This window comes from Myotis myotis, unplaced genomic scaffold (genome assembly GCF_014108235.1).
Source record: "Myotis myotis isolate mMyoMyo1 unplaced genomic scaffold, mMyoMyo1.p scaffold_m19_p_13, whole genome shotgun sequence".
Taxonomy (NCBI): Eukaryota; Metazoa; Chordata; class Mammalia; order Chiroptera; family Vespertilionidae; genus Myotis; species Myotis myotis.
In genome coordinates this window covers 48257126-48279074 of record NW_023416317.1, presented here as the reverse complement: position 1 = coordinate 48279074, position 21949 = coordinate 48257126, and the positions used below count along the sequence as shown (strand labels likewise).

At 47.4% G+C, this 21949-nt stretch overlaps 1 protein-coding gene across 6 annotated transcripts in view; it reads left to right on the top strand.

Annotated features, from left to right (window-relative positions):
* TRANK1 (tetratricopeptide repeat and ankyrin repeat containing 1) overlaps positions 1-21949 on the top strand; it is an 84944-nt gene that overhangs the window by 35412 nt on the left and 27583 nt on the right. For 4 of the 6 annotated variants that reach the window (XM_036332968.1, XM_036332966.1, XM_036332969.1 and 1 more), the window contains 9 exons: positions 608-726; positions 1518-1601; positions 1821-1959; positions 3876-4007; positions 9050-9220; positions 13536-13697; positions 15344-15598; positions 17080-17256; positions 18101-21001. In XM_036332968.1, the coding sequence (XP_036188861.1) occupies positions 608-726; positions 1518-1601; positions 1821-1959; positions 3876-4007; positions 9050-9220; positions 13536-13697; positions 15344-15598; positions 17080-17256; positions 18101-21001 (4140 nt within the window). The remainder of the gene's footprint in view (positions 1-607; positions 727-1517; positions 1602-1820; positions 1960-3875; positions 4008-9049; positions 9221-13535; positions 13698-15343; positions 15599-17079; positions 17257-18100; positions 21002-21949) is intronic. The other 2 variants (XM_036332972.1, XM_036332971.1) reach the window with 1 other exon arrangement.

Below are 21949 nucleotides of genomic sequence, written 5' to 3'. Positions count from 1 at the left end.
TTTTTGGAAATGAATAACTCTCGAAGAGGCGCTATATTAGTCTGTCTGTCCTATCCCCTTGGATGTTCTTCTCATCCGTGAGTTTGAGAACTGTGGTTTGCAAGGTTGATGGGCTACCAGGTTAGAAGAATGTGTGTTGACTAAAAGAGTTGTTAGATGTGGATTCCAGTCTTGTTTTTGGTCATGAACTAGCAGCATGACATGCCACGAAGCCTGACCTCATTTGTGATAGTGCCTCATCTGTTGGGTGAGAATACTATTTGTCACATTTTTCTTCAAGGAAGTGAATTGTGTAACTTCCCTTAAGCTTCCATTTCCTTCTCCGTAAATGGAGGTAATAGCCACTGCCCTCTTGGTATGTTTGAGGGGTTAAATGTAAACACATGTTGCTGGACTTGGTGAATAGAAGGGCTAAGTGAATGGTGGCTCACATTATGCTCTCTGACTCTTAGGGGATTGATTGTCACCCAAATTGAAAATGATTGCAACTCCATACATCTTTAATTTTTCCTTTGTCTATGTGTGGTCTTAATTAGGGGACCTTTGCCCAAGTGTTCTAGACTTTCCCCAAGTTAAAACTTCTAAATGATGGCATTTTTTTTTTCAGGTGACCCCATTGTTTTGCAAAGTTTCTTGCCCTACTTTGATCACATTTTCACCATTGGATTCTCCACAGAAGTGTGGCAATCGGTAATAGAGAAGTTGGCAAAGAAAGGATTATGGCATGTAAGTAAAAGGAGATGGTGGCTCCCTTGTGGAGAAAAACCTTCTACATTAACTGGTTTCTGCTGGCCCTGGGGCATTGTAACTTAGCATTTGTTTATCTTGATGCCAAAATAACTTTTTTCTCTTTTTTTAAATATATTTTTGTTGATTTCAGAGAGGAAGGGAGGAGAGAGATAGAGAAACATCAATGATGAGAGAGAACCATCGATTGGCTGCCTCCTGCACGCCCCCCACCGGGGACCAAGACCGCAACCCTGGCATGTGCCCTTGACCAGAATCGAACCTGGGACCCTTCAGTCTGCAGGCCGATGCTCTATCCACCAAGCCAAACCAGCCAGGGCGCCAAAATAACTTTTTAACTAGAACATCCTTAAAGATGGAAATTCACTAAGCTATATTAATTAGCTAGCTTCCATTTTTTAATTTTATTTTTTGTTAATCCTTAGTTGAGGGTATTTTTCCATTGATTTTTAGGGAGAATGGAACAGAGAGGTAAAGTCAGAGAGAAACATCAGTGTGAGAGAAACACATTGATTGGTTGCCTCCTGCACACACCGCGACCAGGGCTTGGGCGGAGGAGGAGCCTGCAACCAAGGTACATGCCCTGAACCAGTCTCTGATTATCATGGCTCAGGCTGAAAAGCTTGGCAGCTGGCCTAAAAAAAGGAGACAGGTTCAGAGGGTATTTTGTTTTGTTGTTTGTTTGTTTTAAAGCTTAAGGATACTTTGGCTCTAATAACCTATGTGGAGAACATCATTATTCTAATCTTTTATTTTTCTGCCTTCACCAGTCATTTCTCCTTCTGTCAGCGAAAAAAGATCGACTACCAAGAAATATTCACGTCCCAGAGTTATCACTGAAAAGTCTCTTTGAGGTAAGGTGGCTTTTTGAAGGATATGGTTTTACTTCGGGCTTGGATTTGGGACCTTCTTTTTCAGCTGCCCAACTGCAAATTTGTTATTTATGATAATCGTTTGCTTGGGCCACAACAAGTCCAGGTTTTACTGATTCTGAGCTTTATGGGTGAAGGAGTTGAAAGTTTCATGTTGCTACAGTGACTTCCATGGTTGTTCCTGTGTGTTTTCTTTCCCAGAAATATGTCTTCATTGGACTTTATGAGAAAATGGAACAGGTGCCCAAGTTAGTCCAGTGGCTGATCTCCATTGGCGCGAGCATCGAGACGATAGGACCATACCCTCTTCATGCCCTCATGCGACTCTGTATCCAAGCAAGTGAGTGTTCTCCGGGTAACACCCTCCCAGCTGCCCCGGACTCTGAGCTTTTGGTGCTCCTCTCAGCTCAGGTGAAAGAAGAATTTAGCCACGTGAATGGAGACTGTTCAGATGTTTTAAATATTCAGTGATTGATTATTCATATGCATGAAGGCAGCAGGGCAACAGCATCCTTTTTATTTCTCCCGGGACCTTGTAGGTACAGGATGCCCGGATTGAAAGGGTCTGTGTTCCCAGACAGGTCCTGGCAGTAGGGTGGAGCCCGGGACCCACAGCCTTGCTGGGCAGAGCTCCCAGGAGAGCTGTGGAGTGTCCTCCCACCGCAAAGGCAGATGTGGTCTTTTCCCAGGTTCAGGTTCATTTTCTGTAGCCTAGAGGGCCGACTGTGGTGGGGGTAGGATGGGAAGCACTGGCTGTTGCCGACACAGATGGCTGGTGGTTCTTTTAAACTTTAAAGGACTTTAAAATTTCAAGGACTTCTATTTCCATAAACATCTTAAAAATGTTATTGTTAAAACTCTCTCTCTCTTTACACTTCAGATGGGAGCTTGTTTTTCTTTTCCAAGCAGGTGTGGCATCTCTGATGGACACTTACCCATATCATTTTAGAGCCGGAAGGGCCAAGAGAACTTGTCTAGGCAGTCCTCCTCTTCTAGGCCATATCATCTCCCAGAATGAGAGAGTGGTGGTGGCCAGAGGCTTGAAGACTTGGGCCCCCACCTTTGCTTTAGCCAGGTTTGCCCTGCCATCATTCACTTCATGTATTGAGGAATCTGTAAGAGACTTTATTCTTACACGGGGATTGTTACATAAAACACCAAGTAAAGTTTGATTCAGAGCAATCTGATCCATGTTCCCAGCTTCAAAGTAGGAATCTGGAACCCAGAGAAGTGTGCCTCTGGTTATGAAAGGCACGATTCCTCATCCTGTCTACTCTTCAAGGCGGCTCCTATGAGAATAGGCAGGTATCCGTGAGATCAGGTCTTCAATCAAGCTTATCCCTGTTTAGTTTCTGAGAGGAAAACTCTGACATGGTGATAAGTAGTGTTACCGAATTGGCAGAAGAGTGGGGCTTTCCTCCATCCCAGGAGCTACAAGGAAAGGAGTCTGTGAAAAGAATTTAAAATATATGTCCTATGATAGTAATGTAGTAATCTCTTCAGAATACTGACTTGATGGGCGCTCTTAGGCCCCGCCCAGATCCTCTTTATTTTTATTTTGTTAACAGAGGAAGGGAGAGGGAGAGAGAGATAGAAACATCAATGATGAGAGAGAATCATTAATTGGCTGCCTCTGGCATGCCCCACACTGAGTTCAACCACTGAGCCACGCCGGCCGGGCCCAGGTCCTCTTTAGACCATGCTTACCCCCACCTGTTATGAGTGCTGGAGGCTTGGACAGAGAACTGCTCTCTGCCAACAGGCACCACATCCCAGGGACGTTCTCCCTCAGCCTCACCTTCCTCCCAGGGGCCTCCTGCAGGTCTCAGGGACTGACGTGGGGGTACAGAGGTCAACCTCTGCCTCCAGGTGGGCCAACTCTGTGGTACAGTTCACACTCCAGAGCTCCCCCTGGGGTCAGGCCCGAGTGGACGCAGCTGGGACCACATCTCTGTTTGCCTCCTCCCCCTGTCCTGTCCTGCTCCCCTCCCTCGGTCTCGAGCTCCCTCTCTAAGTCACATGGCCAAGAATTTATGTCTTAGGCTTTGCTTCTAGGGAAGCTGACTTCAGTGCATTGTGAATAACTTTCTAAAACTTTCAGTTCACAAGCTCCCGTGTCTCCCACACCTGTGTGTGGCATTGGCAGCATGTGTTGGATTCCCCGCTCGGTTGCCTCAGTGTGGTACACATCGACTTGCTCTGCTGGTGTTCTGTAAGCAGAAGAGAACATCAGTAACTCATCTTAATGCCCTTCAGGGGAAAACCATCTGTTCAGGTGGTTGATGGAGCAGCAGCCCGAATGGAAAGGCCGCGTCAACCAGAAGGACCAGGATGGCTGCACCGTCCTGCACGTGGTCGCCGCCCACTCCCCGGGATACCTCATCAAGCGTAAGTGGCGACACCGGGTGCAGGGCGTGCTGTGGGCTGGAGGACCTCAGGCATCTGCGAACTCACTTAACAGGCCATTGTGTTTTCCCCGTCCATCCTGTGACGGGCTCAGGAGTAAACTTTTCCATGAATTAAACATGATTAGGAGGGTAAGCTGTGTGCAGAGAGGAGGTGGAGCGAGAGAAGGAAGAATTGCAGGGCTCTTGGCTTTGAATGGCTTCTGTGGGGTCGAATGACTCAAGGACATGGGCTTCCATCTGCATTTGTTCTTGCCCCCATCAGGTGGTTACTAAGGGCTTTATTTTATGCCAAATCTGTGCTCCACCAGAGATAAATTGTGAACCAGACAACAGACATAATCCTGCCTTCCTGGCACTTAGGAGCTAACACAGGAATTGCATCCTCCCCTGCCCTCCAGGGGGAGACAGGCTTCCTGAAAGGGGCTGACACGTGGGAGGAAAAGCTGGCTCCTTGACGCAGATGTACCTTGTTAGCCTGTGAAACAGGAAGCTGTGAGCACGCCCACACAGCTCTGGAAAAGGGGTCGCTGTGATGATAGATGGTCATGGACTCTCAGCCCCAGTGGAAGGGAGGCGACGGAGCAGTGGGAGCTTGTGTCTGGGCTGGCTGCAGTCAGTGCTGATCGTGGGAACCAGGCCTTGCAGCTGTCTTCTGATAGCAAGAGACGTTGGAAGGCTGGATTTTTAAAAAAATACGAAAACTGATGATTATAACATGTCGGCTTGGAATTGAATGTGCCTGTGGACTGGCCACAGCCTAAGTCTAAGTCCTGCTGTTGGTCTGGAGGGCCCTCCTAGGAAATTGCAGTGTTCTCTCTCCAGTGGTCCCAGGAGCAGCCCGTGAGGTTTGTTTCTCTATTGCTATCCCCCGCTGACCGGGGCGCCGGGAATCCATCTATGAATTTTATTGTGAGATTTATTTATTTACTTATTTAAGTCAGGACATTGATGAAATTATTTACCTTTATTAAAAATAGGTTTTTTTAAATTGATTTCAGAGAGAAGAGAGAGAGAGAGAGAGAGAGAGAGAGAGAGAGAACCATCGATTGGCTGCCTCTTGCATGCCCTCTACTGGAGATCTTCATCAGCTCATTTGGGACAATGCACAAGGGTAGCTGCGTTGGTTTTCTATGCTATGTAACAAACCACCATAAACTAAGGGGTTTAAAACAACACCCATTCATTAGCTCACAGTTCGGTAGGTCCAGAGTGATGTGACTGAGTTTTCTTTTTTTTTTTTTTAATATATTTTATTGATTTTTTATAGAGAGGAAGGGAGAGAGATAGAGAGTCAGAAACATCGATGAGAGAGAAACATCGATCAGCTGCCTCCTGCACGCCACCCATGGGGGATGTGCCCGCAACCCAGGTACATGCCCTTGACCGGAATCAAACCCGGGACCCCTCAGTCCGCAGGCTGACGCTCTATCCACTGAGCCAAACCGGTTTCGGCGTGAGTTTTCTTTTCTTTTTTCTTTTTTTTGTTGGGGAATCAACAGAGAGAATTGCTTTAATATACATATGGATGTTTCAAACATAATTGGTATCTCAGTAAACAAATCATTTCATGATATATTTTTTTACATTTTAAAAAACCTTTATTGTTGAAAGTATTACATATGTCCCCTTTTTATCCCCATTGACCCCTTTTAGCCTGCCTCCATGCCCCCCCCTGCCCCCCCTACTCCCGCCCCAGGCCTTCACCACACTGTGGCCCGTGTCCATGGTTTATGCATATATGCATACAACTTCTTTGGTTGATCTCTTCCACCCCCGCCTTCCCTCTGAGATTTGACAGTCTGTTCCATGCTTCTGTGTCTCTGGATCCATTTTGTTCATCAGCCTATTTTGTTCATTAGATTCCACCTATGAGTGATATCATGTGATACTTGTCTTTCTCTGACTGGCTTATTTTGCTTAACATAATACTCTCCACGTCCCTCCATGCTGTCTCAAAGGGTAAGAGATCCTTCTTTTTGGTGCTGCATAGTATTCCATGGTATAGATGCACCACAGCTTTTTTATCCACTCATTTACTGATGGGCACTTGGACTATTTCCAGATCTTAGCTATTGTAAATTGTGCTGCTAGGATCAGTGTGGAGTTTCCTCAAAAAGTTAAAAATGGAACTGCCAGGGATCCCACTTCTAGGAATATATCCTAAGAAGCCTGAAACACCAATCAGAAAGAACATATGCACCCCTATGTTCATGATATTTTTCACTCTGCAATATGTACCCCTTTTCAGTAAAAAAGAACAAAAATGGAGATAGGTGTGATGTCACCTAGTGGCCAGGTTCAGCATTGCAGCTCTGAGAATCTCAGAAGGGGGCTTGCAAGGGTGAAGGGAAGTAGGTTGGAAGCTTAACTTTGTGGGCACAGCCAGTGTTTTCTAGATTTTCACTTAATTGGAGCAATACTTCTGTATCCATCACTTTTCTAGGATATAAAAGCCCATTTTCTGGGATATCTAAACTTGAGATTGGAAGCCCAGCTCCAGCCTAAACTGAGGAGAAAGCTCCAACTGTGAGCATGTATTTCAAGTGATAGAGCTAGAGGGAACATAGATACACACACACACATAGGCAATCCAGTGTTTTTAAATCTACTTTGTATGTGTAGAAAACTTTGAACTGAAGACATGTCTGAGAGATACTTGCTTCCTTCAAAAAGATACCTATATTCTCATTAGGAGAAACAACGAGAAATGACTTTCCACAATGCCAGCCTTGGCCCTGAGGCTCAGCCAGCCCCTAACTGTGTCTCAACAGTTAAAGGGTCATTAAGTTCCACCAGTGTCATGTACCCGGGCAGGTTTTCTCACTCACCCTCAGGGACAGCTGTGAGGAAGGTATCATGAGTCCAGCTTCACAGATGATGGCGCTCAGGCCGCTAGAACCCATGCCACTCTCCAGATCAGTGGTAGGATGGGAATGGGGTTCCATCCCTCGTCCTCCCTACAGGACCCGGAGCAGCCTCCCTTTTAGAAGATGGGCTTCCATGTGAGTGAGTTTTCTGCTCATTGTCTCCTGAAGCTGAAATCAGGTGTTGGCTGGGACTTTGCTATTATTATTATTTTTTAAATATGTTTTTATGGATTTCTTAGAGAAAGAGGAATGGAGAGGGAGTGAGAGATAGAAACATCAATGATGAGAGAGAATCATTGATTGGCTGCCTCCTACAGGCCCCCCACAGGCATGTGCCCTGAACGGGAATCGAACCGAAACCTCTTGGTTTCTGGGTCATCGCTCAACCGCTGAGCTATACCGGCTTGGCCATGAAACTGTATTCTTATCTAAAGTTTGAGGCCTAGCCCTAGCCGGTTTGGCCCAGTGGATTGAGTGTTGGCCTGTGTACTGAAGAGTTGCGGGTTCGACTCCAGTCAAGGGCACATGCCTGAGTTGCAGGCTTGATCCCCTGTAAGGGGTGTGCAGGAGGCAGCTGATCAATGGTTCTCTCATCATTGATATTTCTCTCTCCCCCTCTCCCTTCCTCTCTGAAATCAATAAAAATATATTTTAAAAAAAGTTCGAAGCGTTCCTTCAAGTTCACATGATTGTGGCAGAATCCAGTTCCTTGTGGTTGTAGGACTGGGGTCTGAGTTTCCTTGCTGACTGTCAGGCAGAGGCTGCTGCCAGCTTCTACAGACCACACACATTCCTTGTCATGAGGTCCCCTCTATATTCAGAGTGGGGAGAATTTCTTGTGCATCAGATCTCTCTTGTATTTTGAATCTCTGACCTCTACACCTTTGACCTTTAAGGTTCAAATGGTTAGGCCAGGCCCATCTGGAAAATCTCCTGATTATCTTAAGGTTAACTGCTTTGGGACCTTAATTACATTCTCAGAGTCTCATCACAGCAGTCCTTGGATTAGTATTTGTTTGAAGAACTGGGAGAAGGTGTATGTATGCCAGGTGCTAGGAATCTAAGGGATTCTGCTTACTACTGTGAGATATTTGATGGGAAGAGAAAAGTAGGACTTTAATTTTTTTGTTAATTCTCACCCGAGAATATTTTTCCATTGATTTTTAGAGAGTGGAAGGGAGGGGGAGAGACACACAGAGAGAAATATCGATGTGAGAGAGAGACGTCGATTGGTTGCTCTCAACCAAGCCAGGGATTGAATCTGCAACCAAGGTAGGTGCCCTTGACCGGAATTGAACCTGGAACTCTTCAGTCTGTGTGCTGATGCTCTATGCGCTGAGCCAAATTGGCTAGGGCAGGCCTTTTAAATTTTGTCTTATTTTTGTAAAGTGGAAGAAGGGCAGCTGTTATTGGGGAGATGGGGAAGGAGAACACCATGAGTAGGACAATACCTTGAGTACGGGTGCTTGGTCAAGGCAGTGCATTTTAGGAAAGCATGGGTATGAACGTTGGGAATCGGGCATTGATTCATTTAACTCTCTATGCCCACATAAGTCTTTGTACCCCAGAAGTACACCTGTTCCATTATGAAGACTGCTGCATCTGTGACCACAGAGACACCTTGATGCTTGGCAAATAGATTTGTCAAAGCAGCAAACGGAGCTGGCAGCCAGAGGGTAGGGGCTGGGAGGATGGAAACAGTGACAACAAAAAGACCCCGATTGGAGAGCAATTGCCACTTTTTTCTCCTGTCCCCAGACAGGCTTTTTTTCTGGAAGAATATTTTGTTTCCTCTCTAGGGAATAAAGAAATCTGAAGTCACAGCTTGCTGTTATCCTTACAGCTGTAACAGTTGCCTAGTAACCAGATTCCCCATCTCCTTGCTTGTTGCCAAGGAGAGGGGAGAAAGGTATAGAGGAGCGCACTTCTGAACCTCTTAAAAGCTATTGTCCTTCCCACTCCACAAAGTCCGCCTTGCTTCGGGGACTTTGGTGGGTTGCCCAAGGCCAGCAGTTTAGGTTCTGCAAGCAGAGGGACCGTGGTCCCCTTGCCCCGGGCTGCTCAGGCAGGAAACTGGGAGGACGAGCACTCATGGGGACATCTCCTTACGGAAGGAACCATGACAATGCCCCCTTTTCCCTTTGGCCTGCCCTAGGACAAACAGAGGATGTGCAGATGCTCCTGCGTTTTGGGGCAGACCCCACCCTCCTAGATCGACAGTCCCGGACCCCCGTGGATGTCCTGAAGAGGAATAAGAACTTTAAAGCCATCGAGAAAATCAATAGTCACTTGGAAAAACTGGCTGCGTGTTCTAAGGACCTATCAGGTACAGCTTCCAGTGAATTAACTTTTTTTTTTTTTGAGGGGGGGCTTGTAAAAACTGGTTCTGTGATGTTAGATACAAATTGATTAATCTTTTCTTGGTATGTGAAGATGGAAATGAGACTCCCAATCTTTGGAAAACTTGTTTCCTTTTTTTTGGAAGATAGAATGAGACAACTCTTATTTAGAGAGCATCTGCAATATTCCGGGAACTTCGCCAGGTTGTCCTTTAGATGCTATGGGGGATTTATTTTCTAACGCATGCACACAGTAAAAAAGAAAAAAAAATAGAAGGAATAGGAGATAACCAAAATCATTCCTACCCTCAGAAACAGCCACAGCCAACAATTTAAAATACATTCATGTTGCACTAGATTACACTATGCACTTACATATTAACTTCTATTCCTATTTCTTTATCAGTTTAGGACAGCATCCATTGACTGACTGCTGTATAAGATGAAGTTAAACAAGTCAGCCCCAATTGCTGAGGAATGTCTAGTAATGTTATTTGTGTCATTTACATTCTGTTCCTCTACTCTTAAGTTTCTGTGCTACATCTATAGATTGATTCTAAAACTTAAAAACCAGTAAATAGCATTGGCATGATAGGATGAGTATATAAATGTTATATTTTCTACAACAAGTAGCATACCTGGACCCATAGGAAAGAATTACCCAGTGTCCTGAAACCTTTGCTCATTAAATATTATAATAACTATGTATGGCATTGGGGGGATCACTTTGTAAGTTATATAAATGTCTAACCACTATGCTATACACCTGAAACTAATAGAATATTGAATGTCAATTGTAATTGAAAAATGAAAAAAAATTTAAGAGATGTGACACTTAATGAAACATACATATACATTATTGCATATGTGTATATATGCATGTGCACACACAGTATATGCTTTTTAGACTTTACTTAGGCTCTAGTCCCCACATGTATACAGTATGCTGCGTTTAGTTTTGTTACTTCTATATGATTCTTCTGGATCATGTTGTCTATTTAGATTTCTCTCCTGTTCTGCTAGAGCACCAACTTGTACGTTTTTCGTGGAGGGAGGAGACATGGGTAGTAGACTTATGGAATTTGGGAAGAGTCTTTATTTTATTCCTATTGGTTGATAATATGTCTGAATATAGGCATTGTATTTCATTGATTCCCAGTTACCCTTTCCCCCCACATTTTAACATCTTCAAAACTGGAATGTGTTCCGTCATCACTGACATGCCTTTTTTAATGGTATATTAAATTAAGAAAACGAAACTATCTTTGCCAATTTATTGTTTATTAATTCTAATATTAATTCTTATAATACTCTATATGTATGCTATATTTAGTGTTACAGACTTTAGCATGTCATTCGTTTTTATTTATTGTTTAAAATATTTTCCGATTCCTTGTACAATAGAATTTTTGAAAATCTGCTGATCTTACAAACATCTCATCTACTGAGACAGGGTCTCACTCTCCCTTCCTCTCTCTGCTCCTTCATCAACTAATTCTGGTCCAGGTTTGAACCAGGAGGAGAGACTCAGAATTGCAGCTGGTCCTTTTTTACTTACTAGGACTCAACTGCACTCGCTTGGCTGAAAAGCCCATTAGGAGGGGTGTGTCATCCCAGGGCTGACTGGTAGTTTGTGATGGCAGTGGAGGCAGTCAAGCCTAAAGTCCCCCAGTGGTCGTTGGTAAACGTATTGGAGGTTTGATTACCGCAACGTTTTTCAGACCATCAACCAGGAAGGTTTCCTTGCTGCGCTAGAGGAATATTGAATGACCATAGGAGAACACTGAGTGAAAAGAAAGCAAAAGGAACTGATACAAATCAGAAAAGAGCAGGATGACAATTATCAGGAAGAGCTAGCTAGTGATGGTGTCTGTGGATAGGGTGGCTTTTGCTTCTGGGTGAGAAATCTCACTGAATATTTCTGCTGTTCTCTAAACCAGAGCTTTCCGACGTAACTGTGCACACAAATCGCTGGGGAGCCTGTTAAAATGCAGATTTTCATTCAGCAGGTTCAGGGCAGGACTCAGGATTCTTACAAGCAGCCAAGGGAAGCCAGAGTCCACTTTGAGGAGTCAGGGTTCACTCCTGAAGAGTCAGGGTTATGTAACTGTTTTACCTGCCTTTCACCACCAGATGGCAGCATGTCCACCTTCTCTGGAAGCTCAACTTTCCTTAGGACCTAGACTAGAACAAGATTGATTGATCTTCCTTCTCTCACTCACTAATGCAGGGCCTTTCAAGTGAGAACAGATCCAGCCCTCTGAAGCTTTTCTCTCTGGTCTCTTAGGCCCTGCAGTGGTTCTCAACCTTCCTAATGCCGCGACCCTTTAATACAGTTCCTCATGTTGTGGTGACCTCCAACCATAAAATTATTTTCGTTGCTACTTCATACTGTAATTTTGCTACTGTTACGAATCGTAATGTAAATATATGATATGTAGGATGTATTTTCACTGTTACAAATTGAACATAATTAAAGCATAGTGATTAATCACAAAAATATGTAATTATATATGTGTTTTCCGATGGTCTTAGGCGACCCCTGTGAAAGGGTCATTCGACCCCCAAAGGGGTTGTGACCCACAGGTTGAGAACCGCTGCTAGGGGGAGCCAGCTGCTTTCTGCTCTGTGCTGGTGCAGGCATCTCTAGCACAGCAAGCACTTGGAGGATACCGGAACTTTCCCTCACAGACAGAGCCTGTGATTCGAGGTTTCCCGTCTTCGCATCCCTCAGCACCAAGACAGGCCTTGTATTCAGTAAATGCAGGGATGCAGTGCTTACTTAAATGTGTCCATGATATGTTTTTTCTTATTATAAAAGCAATATATTCTTTTTTAAAGGAAATTTACAAAATAGGAAAGGAAAGCAAGAAAATACTAATTCTCTGTAAACCAACCTCCATCTGCAAATTCATATATTTGTGACTTGGCTATTTAGTCTTATCTCATGCATTTATAGCTATATGTTTTTATATTTTTCTTTTATGAAGTGAGATGGTTGCATACATTTAAACTGATTAAAATGTGTGTAATAAAATGTACCAGTTTGTATGATAAATCTTACCAGTTTGTCTTTTTTAGCTTGGGAGAAAGATTTTAGGCAAAAGCGAAATCTCTTTTTGAAATGATTTATTCTGTTTTCTAACACTTCTGAGCACTGTTGCAACTTCAGAAGACCTTTTTTAGTTTTAATTTTTTTTAAAAATATATTTTATTGATTTTTTACAGAGAGGAAGGGAGAGAGATAGAGAGTTAGAAACATTGATGGGAGAGAAACAATCAGCTGCCTCCTGCACATCTCCCACTGGGGATGTGCCCGCAACCCAGGTACATGCCCTTGACCGGAATCGAACCTGGGACCTCTCAGTCCGCAGGCCGATGCTCTATCCACTGAGCCAAACCGGTTTTGGCTAGTTTTAATTTTTTAAAATATATTTTTATTGATTTCAGAGAGGAAGGGAGAGGGAGAGCTAGATAGAAACATCAGTGACGAGAGAGAATCATTGATTGACTACCTCTTGCACCTCCCCTACTGGGGTTCAAGCCTGCAACCAGACATGTGCCCTTGACCAGAATTGAATGGGACCATTCAGTCCTCAGGCTGGTGCTCTGTCCACTGAGCCAAACCAGCTAGGGCTAGTTTTAATTTCAAATCTCCTAATATATATCCACTAAATATGATCATTGAAGGAAGTTTGTAAAAATATGGTTTTATATAAAAACAAAAATTTATTATAATCACAGTTTAGCATATTTTCACCCAGTGTTTCTGTTGTTGTTTAGTACTTATATAGTCACTTTTTTTTTTTTTAGATCCAAAGGTATTTTTTCCATTGATCTTTAGAGAGAGAGAGAGAGGGAGGGAAAGAGAGAGAGAAAAACATGAGAGACACATCCACTGGTTGCCTCCGGAAGGCATCCCCACCAGGGTCAGGGATCAAACCTGCAACTGTGGTATATGCCCTTGACTGGAAATCGAACCCACAACCCTTCAGTCCTCGGGCCTACGTTCTAACCACTGAGCCAAACCAGCTAGGGTCCCAAGAGAGCGAATGGAACTAATAGGCCTCTTGAGGCCTAGGCTCAGATCTTGCACTAAAACCACAGCCACTGCATTCTACTGGTTGTAACTGGTCATGGAGCCAGGCCAGAATTGGGTGGGAGGGGAATAGGCTTCACCTCTTGGTGGGAGGAGCTGCCAAGGTCATGGCAAAGCATGTGGGTGGGGTGCAGAATTGTAACTTTTCCATCTCCTGCAGCTGTGATCTCTATTTGGAAGCATCACCTGGTTCTGTTTTGCAGGACTGAGCCATGGCGAAGGACCCAGTAGCGAGAGCAACATTTTCCGGGAGGCCTCTGCGCAGCTGGTGAAGTACCTGAACTCAGGAAACCGGTTGCTGCATAAAAACTTTCTGAAGCAAGATGTAGTCCAGAAGTTCTTGCGCCTCCTTTCTTCCCTGCAAGGTAATTTTTTATTTTTATTATTTATTATTATTATATTTTTAATATTTTTATTGATTTTTTTACAGAGAGGAAGGGAGAGGGATAGAGAGTTAGAAACATTGATGAGAGAGAAACATCAATCAGCTGCCTCCTGCACACTCCCTACTGGGGATGTGCCTGCAACCGAGGTACATGCCCTTGACCAGAATTGAACCTGGGACCTTTCAGTCTGCAGGCCGACGCTCTATCCCAGAAGTTCTCAACCTGTGGGTCGCGACCCCTCTGGGGGTCGAACGACCCTTTCACAGGGGTTGCCTAAGACCACCGGAAAACACATATTTTCAATGGTCTTAGGAACCGAGACACTGCTCCTCTGTCCGTCTCCACGCGGGTCTGCCCACATGCAGATACACCCACATACGAGTTGCAGCATTAGGAAGGTTGAGAACCACTGCCTATCCACTGAGCCAAACAGGTTAGAGCCCTGCAAGGTAATTTTTCTCACAAATTCAATTGTGTGAAAGGTTATTTATGTTCATTCAGACTTTTTGAATATCTTTTAGAAATGGATTTAAAAATGTAATGATCTGCCCTAGCCAGTTTGGCTCAGTGGATAGAGCGTCGGCCTGTGGACTGAAGAGTCCTGGGTTCGATTCTGGTCAAGGTTACAGACCCTGCTCGGGGCGTGTATGGGAGGCAACCAATCGATGTGTCTCTCTGTATCCCCCTCCCTTCCACTCTCTCTAAAAATCAATGAAAAAATATCCTTGGGTGAGGACTAACAACAACAACAAAAAAGGTAATGATCTACATGTAAAACAGCCAGCACAGAACGTCAGTTATCTATCAGTGAAAAGTCCATCATCCATCTGTGAACTTCAGTCCCTAAGTCCCGTCCCTGAGGCAACCTCCATTATTAGTTTTTCATGCATCCTCCTAGAGTTACTCCTTGCTTAGGCTGTCCTTTTAAAAACACCACAGATGTTTCTCTCTTCTATAGATACTGGCTAACATTGGGACATTTGGTTATTGTAGAATGGAATGTTAATTTTTTTCATTATGGGAAAATCGGAAGGAAAAGAATTTTGGATGACAAACTTTAGATAATCAGGGACAATTAAAAATTCTGTTCTCCTAGACCAGGCTGTACTCACCTTAGGGTATTTCTTTTTTTTTTTTTTTTTTAAATGGAGAACTTTTTTTTTTCTTTTTAATATATTTTATATTGACTTTTTGCAGAGAGGAAGGGAGAGAGATAGAGAGTTAGAAACATCGATGAGAGAGAAACACCGATCAGCTGCCTCCTGCACATCTCCTACTGGGGATGGGCCCACAACTAAGGTACATGCCCTTGACCGGAATCGAACCTGGGACCTGGGTTTGATTCCACTGAGCCAAACCGTTTCGGCCTTAGGGTATTTCTGACCTTCCCAAGGAGCTTTGCCACGAAGGCACAAAGGGCATGCCAGGGCCACACAGCTCGCAATGGCATGGGTAGAGGTGGGAGGTGGCAATGCCTCGTAATTCATTATTTGCTTATAGTTTCTCCAGTGCTTCAAACTACTGATCAGTAACGCGTTAATGACGCATCTATGAGCTAAGTTGTGGTTGGGGACAGAAACCGTATGAACCTTTTTTGGAGTGTGGTGTGTGCTTACTTTTGAAAGAGATTCCTCCTGACCTGGTCTGTGACATTAACCGCGACTGCGCCAACGCCTTCGTCAAGTGTTTACTGGAGAAACAGAAATGGCCCGAAGTGCTTCTGCTGCTGACCCGCAAAGCGAGCGGGGAGCCTCCGCTGGGAGACTGCCTCATCACGGACTGCGACTTCTCGGGCCTCGACCTCTGTGCCATCATCCCCCCGCTCAGCACCTGGGACCAGCGCCGGGTACAGCTCCTGGGCCGCCTGGTAGACAGCGGAGGTGAGCATGCTGAGATGCGGGGCTCCCCTCCCATGGGAGCTCAGGCCGTGCCTGGCCTGGTGTTTTTCACTTGATTTTGAAGGCTCCTTTAAATCCTGCTCCTTCTCTTCCTCCGTATCTCCTCACTTGGAAACAGCGAGGCCTGCCAGTGGGTGGTGCCCTGTGGGAAGCCTGCATTTCTGTGAATTACAGTTATGAGAAACCTCAGGTACGTGGAGGGAGTGCTTTGGCCCGCAGCGGTCACTTCCTCCTGGCCTCAGGCTGGACCCTGCACGGCATCTGCTGCGTGGGGCCTCGTCAGCTCTGCGGCATTCTTTTCTAATCAACACATTGGGATTCAAGATGCTTGTTTTTAAAAGAAACAGTGAAATAATTGGTTGGTGGAAGCACCTGCCGCGTTAATCAGCACAATCGCACTTGGCTGGGTGGACGTCTGGAGTGTGCAGCGTCTTGCTGGATTGGGTTTTATTTTAAAACGAATTTGGAAATACCAACCTGCTCTGGCAGCACCTCCCACCCCTACTCATGCCATGGCTAGCTGTGTGGCCTTGGCATGCTCCCTGTGCCTTTGTCTGTTCACTTATAAAACGGGAATGTGAATAGTCCCTCTTCCTTAGGGGTGTTTTGAATGTGAAGTGAGCTCACTCGGAAGAGCACCCTGGCTGTGGGTTTTCCGCTTGCTTTGCTGTTTAAGGGGAGTGGTGACACATCGGTCCTCGGCTCTCCACGTGCCATACAAAGCCCCCAGGCATCGGCTGTACCCACAGGTTTCAGGAGGTGGATGGATGCCTCCTATAGTTTATTTCTTCAAACCTCTCCCCTAAATGGAGTGTTACTCCCTTAGCCCAGAAACTGTGGCTGCAGTGGGATTCCAGTTTTATTCCTGAGTCACCGAGCACTTAGGGAGCAACTCCTTGGGATCAGGTGCTTGGGCCTAAGGGCAGAGAGTGAAGGTGTGGCTGCTGGAGGTCTGGGCAGTGCCGAGGGGAGGGGAGGACTGAGCTAAAGGAAGGGAGGTGGGGCTGAGAGGTGTCAGGGAAGATGGCGATTGACAGTAGATGCGCATCCTCTGGAAGCAGCGTCATAGAAACAAAGGATGTTGGTAGTGGAGCTCACGTCCTGATCACTGGCTGACTGTGCGGCAGGTACGGTGTCAGGCCAGCACCCGGGTTCAGTTGTTTGCAGGCCCTGTTCTCCTCCCCAGCAGGGCTGATGCTGGGGTCCATGTCCTGTTCTGGGACAGCAGGGGGAGCCAGAGAGCTGGGGGAGAAAAGGCCCACAGACAGGGCACTGGAAGGAGCTGGGCTTTCACTCTGAGGGTCTGGGAAGCCTTTGCCTGCCAGGCGGTGGTAGCGGGCCCCACCAGTCAGGTGAGCATCAGCTCTTCCCTGGGAATAATGGCAGAGGCTGCCCTGCCTCCAGTGCCCAGGCTGCACCTCGTCATGTGAATGCAGCTCACGGTGCCCTTCTCCCTCCCCCAGCCTTGCCCGAGGGCCTCCAGGACAGCCAGGCGAGGCCGCTAGCCATGTGCCTACAGCACCAGGACTTCGAGTTGGCGTTTCTGCTCCTGACCAAGGGTGCGGACCCCCGCGTCATCTCTCTCACGGAAGGCGACACACCTCTGCATGCAGCTCTCCGCATCTTTTTGGATGTCAATGGTAGGCCTCTTTTTCAGACCGGTTTTTGCCTTGGGGAGGAGGCTGGATATTAGAACCGATGCTCTGGTTTTTTTCCTGTTGGGCAAGCCAGCCAGTGATCTGGAAAAAGCCCCTTCACTGGCAAGGCCTGCCCGTAGCTTGACAGGAAGGAGTGACCATCACGGTGAATGATCAGGGTGGGTTGATTGAGGAGGATTCTTAAGTTTCAAACTTGGCTCCATAGCTAAGAATACTTTATTTACATCAGGGATCCTCAAACTACAGCCCACGGGCCACATGCAAATACAAATATTGTATTTGTTCCCGTTTTGTTTTTTTACTTCAAAATAAGATATGTGCAGTGTGCATAGGAATTTGTTCATAGTTTTATTTTAAACTATAGTCCGGCCCTCCAACGGTCTGAGGAACAGTGAACTGGCCCCCTGTTTAAAAAGTTTGAGGACCCCTGGTTTACATGGTTTTCAAGGGTCCTGGCATAAAGGATCTGACTGGAATATCATAAGGTTATTTCGGGGTTTCTCACCCTTGGCGCTGTTGACATTTGCGCTGGGTAATTCTTTGCTGTGGGTGCTGCCCTGTGCTCTCTGGGATGCTTAGCAGCATCCCTGGCCTCCACCACTCGATGCCAGTAGCATGTCCCAAATTGGGACAATCAGAAATGCCCCAGACATTGTCACATGTCCATGGGGAGCAAATTTCCCCAGTTGAGAACCACCGAGTTGTCAAATACTTGGGGAAGTTAGGTGCTCTACGACACCCCTGGCCGGCATCTCTCTTAAATCCAGGGGTCCCTGTTCCCCGGGAAGAGGGGCTCAGCACTCAGAGTGTTGTTTGTGTCTTTCAGCTGACATCGGTTTTAACTTCCTCAACCACCTGCTGGATCTCTTCTGGTCCAACCCCGCCAAATTTGACTACCTCAACCCCAACACCCAGGACAGCAGCGGGAACACGCTGATGCACCTGCTCTTCCAGAGGGGCACGCTGAAGCGCATGAAGAAGCTGCTAGACCTGCTCGCCAAGTTTGACATCAACTTCAACCTGAAGAACAAAGAGGGCAAAGACGCACGGCACCGGATTAAGAAGAACGCCCCTCTGCTCTTGGCCTGGAACAAAGCTGTGGCGGAGAGCCGGCGGAGGAGCCGGCAGGACCCCGCTGCCCACCCGGGGAAGCTCCCAAAGAATGCTGTCCCTGGTCAGACGGCTCAGCTCAAGTCCCAGGTTCCATCTGATTCGCTGCTGTGCGGTGACCCTGACAGACCCCTGCCCGAAGGGGCCATGGTTCCTGACAGCTGGGAGATTCTCTCGGATGCCCAGATGGCGAGGCAGGAGTCTGGAGTGGCCAGGCCCTGTTCTCAGAGGGACCGCCTTGTGCAGCACATCACGCGCCTGATCGAGAAGGTTGAACTGGACATGTCCCTCCCGGAGGACTGTCCTCAGGACTCCAAGCCCCTGGAGATAGGAGCTGTCACAGAAACGAAGAGGGAGGAGCTCCAGCGAACCCTGGGGGTGGGGGGCTCTGACTGTGGTGGAAACAGCCCTGCTGTCCCTGAGGCAGGGGGTGGACACGCTCAGGCGGGCCTCGGGACTTCACAGCTCACGCCCGCTGGTCACAGAGGCGGGGAGGACACTAGCGATCAGGATAGCTGTCAGGAGGTGGAGGCCTGCCTCCAGGACTTCGAGAACATGACCTGGGAGATCGAGTGTACCTCTGAGATGCTGAAGAAGCTGTCCAGTAAGGTGATGACCAAGGTCATGAAGAAGAAAATCATCCTAACCATCCATCAGCTAGGGAACGGCGAGTGGACGCAGGGCCTGCAGAAGCGGCTGAAGCACCTGAAAGGAAGCATCCAGCTCTTCGAGGCCAAGCTGGACAAAGGAGCCCGGATGCTATGGGAGCTCGCCATCGACTTTTCCCCTCGATGCAGCGAGAACCCTGAGAAGATAATCACCACAGAGCGGAGCTCACACCCCATGGAGAAGTCGGGGCGGGTCTACACAGAAATCATCCGGATCTGGGACATCGTCCTAGATCATGGCAAGCTAACGGACTCCATCCGGGCCATCTGCAGCGCCTACAACCGCGGCCTGTCCTGCATCCTGCGGAAGAAGCTGAGGGGCATCAACAAAGGCCAGGTGTCGGCCAACATGAGAATCCGAAAGCGGATACCCCGCTGCTACGTGGAGGACACGGAGGCGGAGAAGGGCAGGGTGCCTGTGGAGCCCCAGTACTTCCCCCCGGCCAGCGCGGTGCAGACGGAGTACAACGTCATGAAGTTCCACAGCTTCAGCTCCAACATGGCCTTCAACATCCTCAACGACATGACGGCGACAGTGGAGTACCCCTTCCGGGTGGGCGAGCTCGAGTACGCCGTGATCCACCTCAACCCCCGGCCGCTGGAGCCCATCATCCTGATCGGGCGGAGCGGCACCGGGAAGACGACGTGCTGCTTGTACCGGCTCTGGAAGAAATTCCACATCTACTGGGAGAAAGCCGAGCAGGCGGGAAGCCCGCTGCTGGCCAAGCAGGCCTGGCTGAGGAGAAGGTTGGAAGTGGAACCCAGAAAGGAGGGTCCCGGTGGGGAGGAGGAGGAGGAGAAGGAGGAGGACGAGGAAGAGGAAGGTTCCATCGAAGTGGAGACAGTGGACAGTATAGATGAGGAGCAGGAGAGCGGAGCCTGTGCGGGGACAGCCAGTGAGGACCCTGGGGGGCCCAGCCAGGTGGCAGAAGTATGTGCCCCAGAAGGTCCCCAGCAGCTGGAGCATTTACACCAGATCTTTGTGACCAAGAACCACGTGCTATGCCAGGAGGTGCAGAGGAATTTCATTGAGCTCTCCAAGTCCGCCAAGGCCACCAGCCACTACAAACCCTTGGAACCCAATGTCCACAAACTCCAGGACCTGAAGGACGAGAACTTCCCTCTGTTCGTCACTTCCAAGCAGCTGCTCCTCCTGCTTGATGCTTCTCTGCCCAAACCATTTTTTCTGAGAAATGAAGATGGCAGCTTAAAGAGAACCATCGTTGGGTGGTCCACGCAGGAGGAGCTGACCATCCCCAACTGGCAGGAGGAGGAGGAGGAGGCTGAGGGGGATGGGGACAACGTCGAGGAGGATAAGGTTGCGGAAACACGTTCATGTGACATTGACCCCCGGGTGTACGTGACATTTGAGGTGTTCACCAATGAAATATGGCCCAGGATGCACAAAGGGAAAACCTCCTACAACCCTGCACTGATTTGGAAAGAAATAAAATCTTTTTTGAAGGGGTCTTTTGAGGCCCTCAGCAGCCCCGAGGGGAGACTCACGGAAGAAGAGTATAAGAAATTAGGGAGGAAGCGGTCCCCCAATTTCAAGGAAGACCGGAGCGAGATCTACAACCTCTTCTGCCTGTATCAGCAGATCAGGTCCCAGAAGGGCTATTTTGACGAAGAGGATGTTCTGTTCAACCTGTCCCGGAGGCTGTCGAAGCTCAAGGTGCTTCCGTGGTCCATCCACGAGCTCTATGGCGACGAGATTCAGGACTTCACGCAGGCTGAGCTCGCGCTGCTGATGAAATGCATCAATGACCCCAATGCCATGTTCCTCACCGGGGACACAGCCCAGAGCATCATGAAGGGCGTGGCCTTCCGCTTCAGCGATCTGCGCTCTCTGTTCCACTACGCCAGCAGAAGCACCGGGGACAAGCAGTGTGCCGTCCGGAAGCCCAAGAAGATCCACCAGCTGTACCAGAACTACAGGTCCCATTCGGGTATGTCCAGAGCTCGGACTCACCTACGAGGGAGGTGCTTGGGAACTGTCCTTGGGCTGCTTTGGAAGCTGTGGCGTAGATTGTTTTTTTTCTTTTTTAATGTATTTTTATTGATTTCAGAGAGGAAAGGAGAAGGAGACAGAGATAGAAACATCAATGATGAGAGAGAATCATTGACTGGCTGCCTCCTGCACGCCCCCTACAAGGGATCGAGCCCGCAATCTGGGCATGTGCCCTGACTGGGAATTGAATCATGACCTCCTGGTTCATAGGATGACGCTCAACCACTGAGCTATGCTGGCTGGTCTCATGATTTCTTTATATTGTATATCTTAATAAGTATTAGTAAAACTTCCTTTTACTACTTGGTAACAGCAATGGACATATAAGCCCATTTCATGGTCATCTACCAAGAACATAGTGTTCTGTGTGGTGTTAGGCAAAGGGCACTTGCGCCCAAGACTAGTGGAGAGACCCAGGGGGATCTGCGTGCATTGGAGCTTCATGTCCTCACAGGTGTTGACTGACTCCTCGGACCTCGGAGTCCCTGTTTGTCACAGTGGGATTATCTGGCCTGTCTCACTGGGCAGTTGTGAGGATAAAATGGGGTGATTTCTGTGAATGTGCCTGTTGAGTGGTAGCATTCAGTCAGCATCACTGTCACTATTACCTTAAGCTTAGACAAAAAATGGGACCCAGGGAGAAAGCTCTTCAGAATACCTTTTCTTCAGCTCTGACAGTGTTTCTTGGTATAGCTCTCTCTCAGCTGGCTATAAACCTGGTGGAAAAGGACGATGGAGGCCTTGGTTGCAGCCTCAGCTGACCTCCAGCACTGCTGTTACCATGGCAATGTTGTCTCCAGTCCTCTAAGCGGCAATGAGAGGGGACAGGATAAGTCTCGTTTCCTTACCATCTATACTGGCCCCTGATATTCGCATTCTAACAACT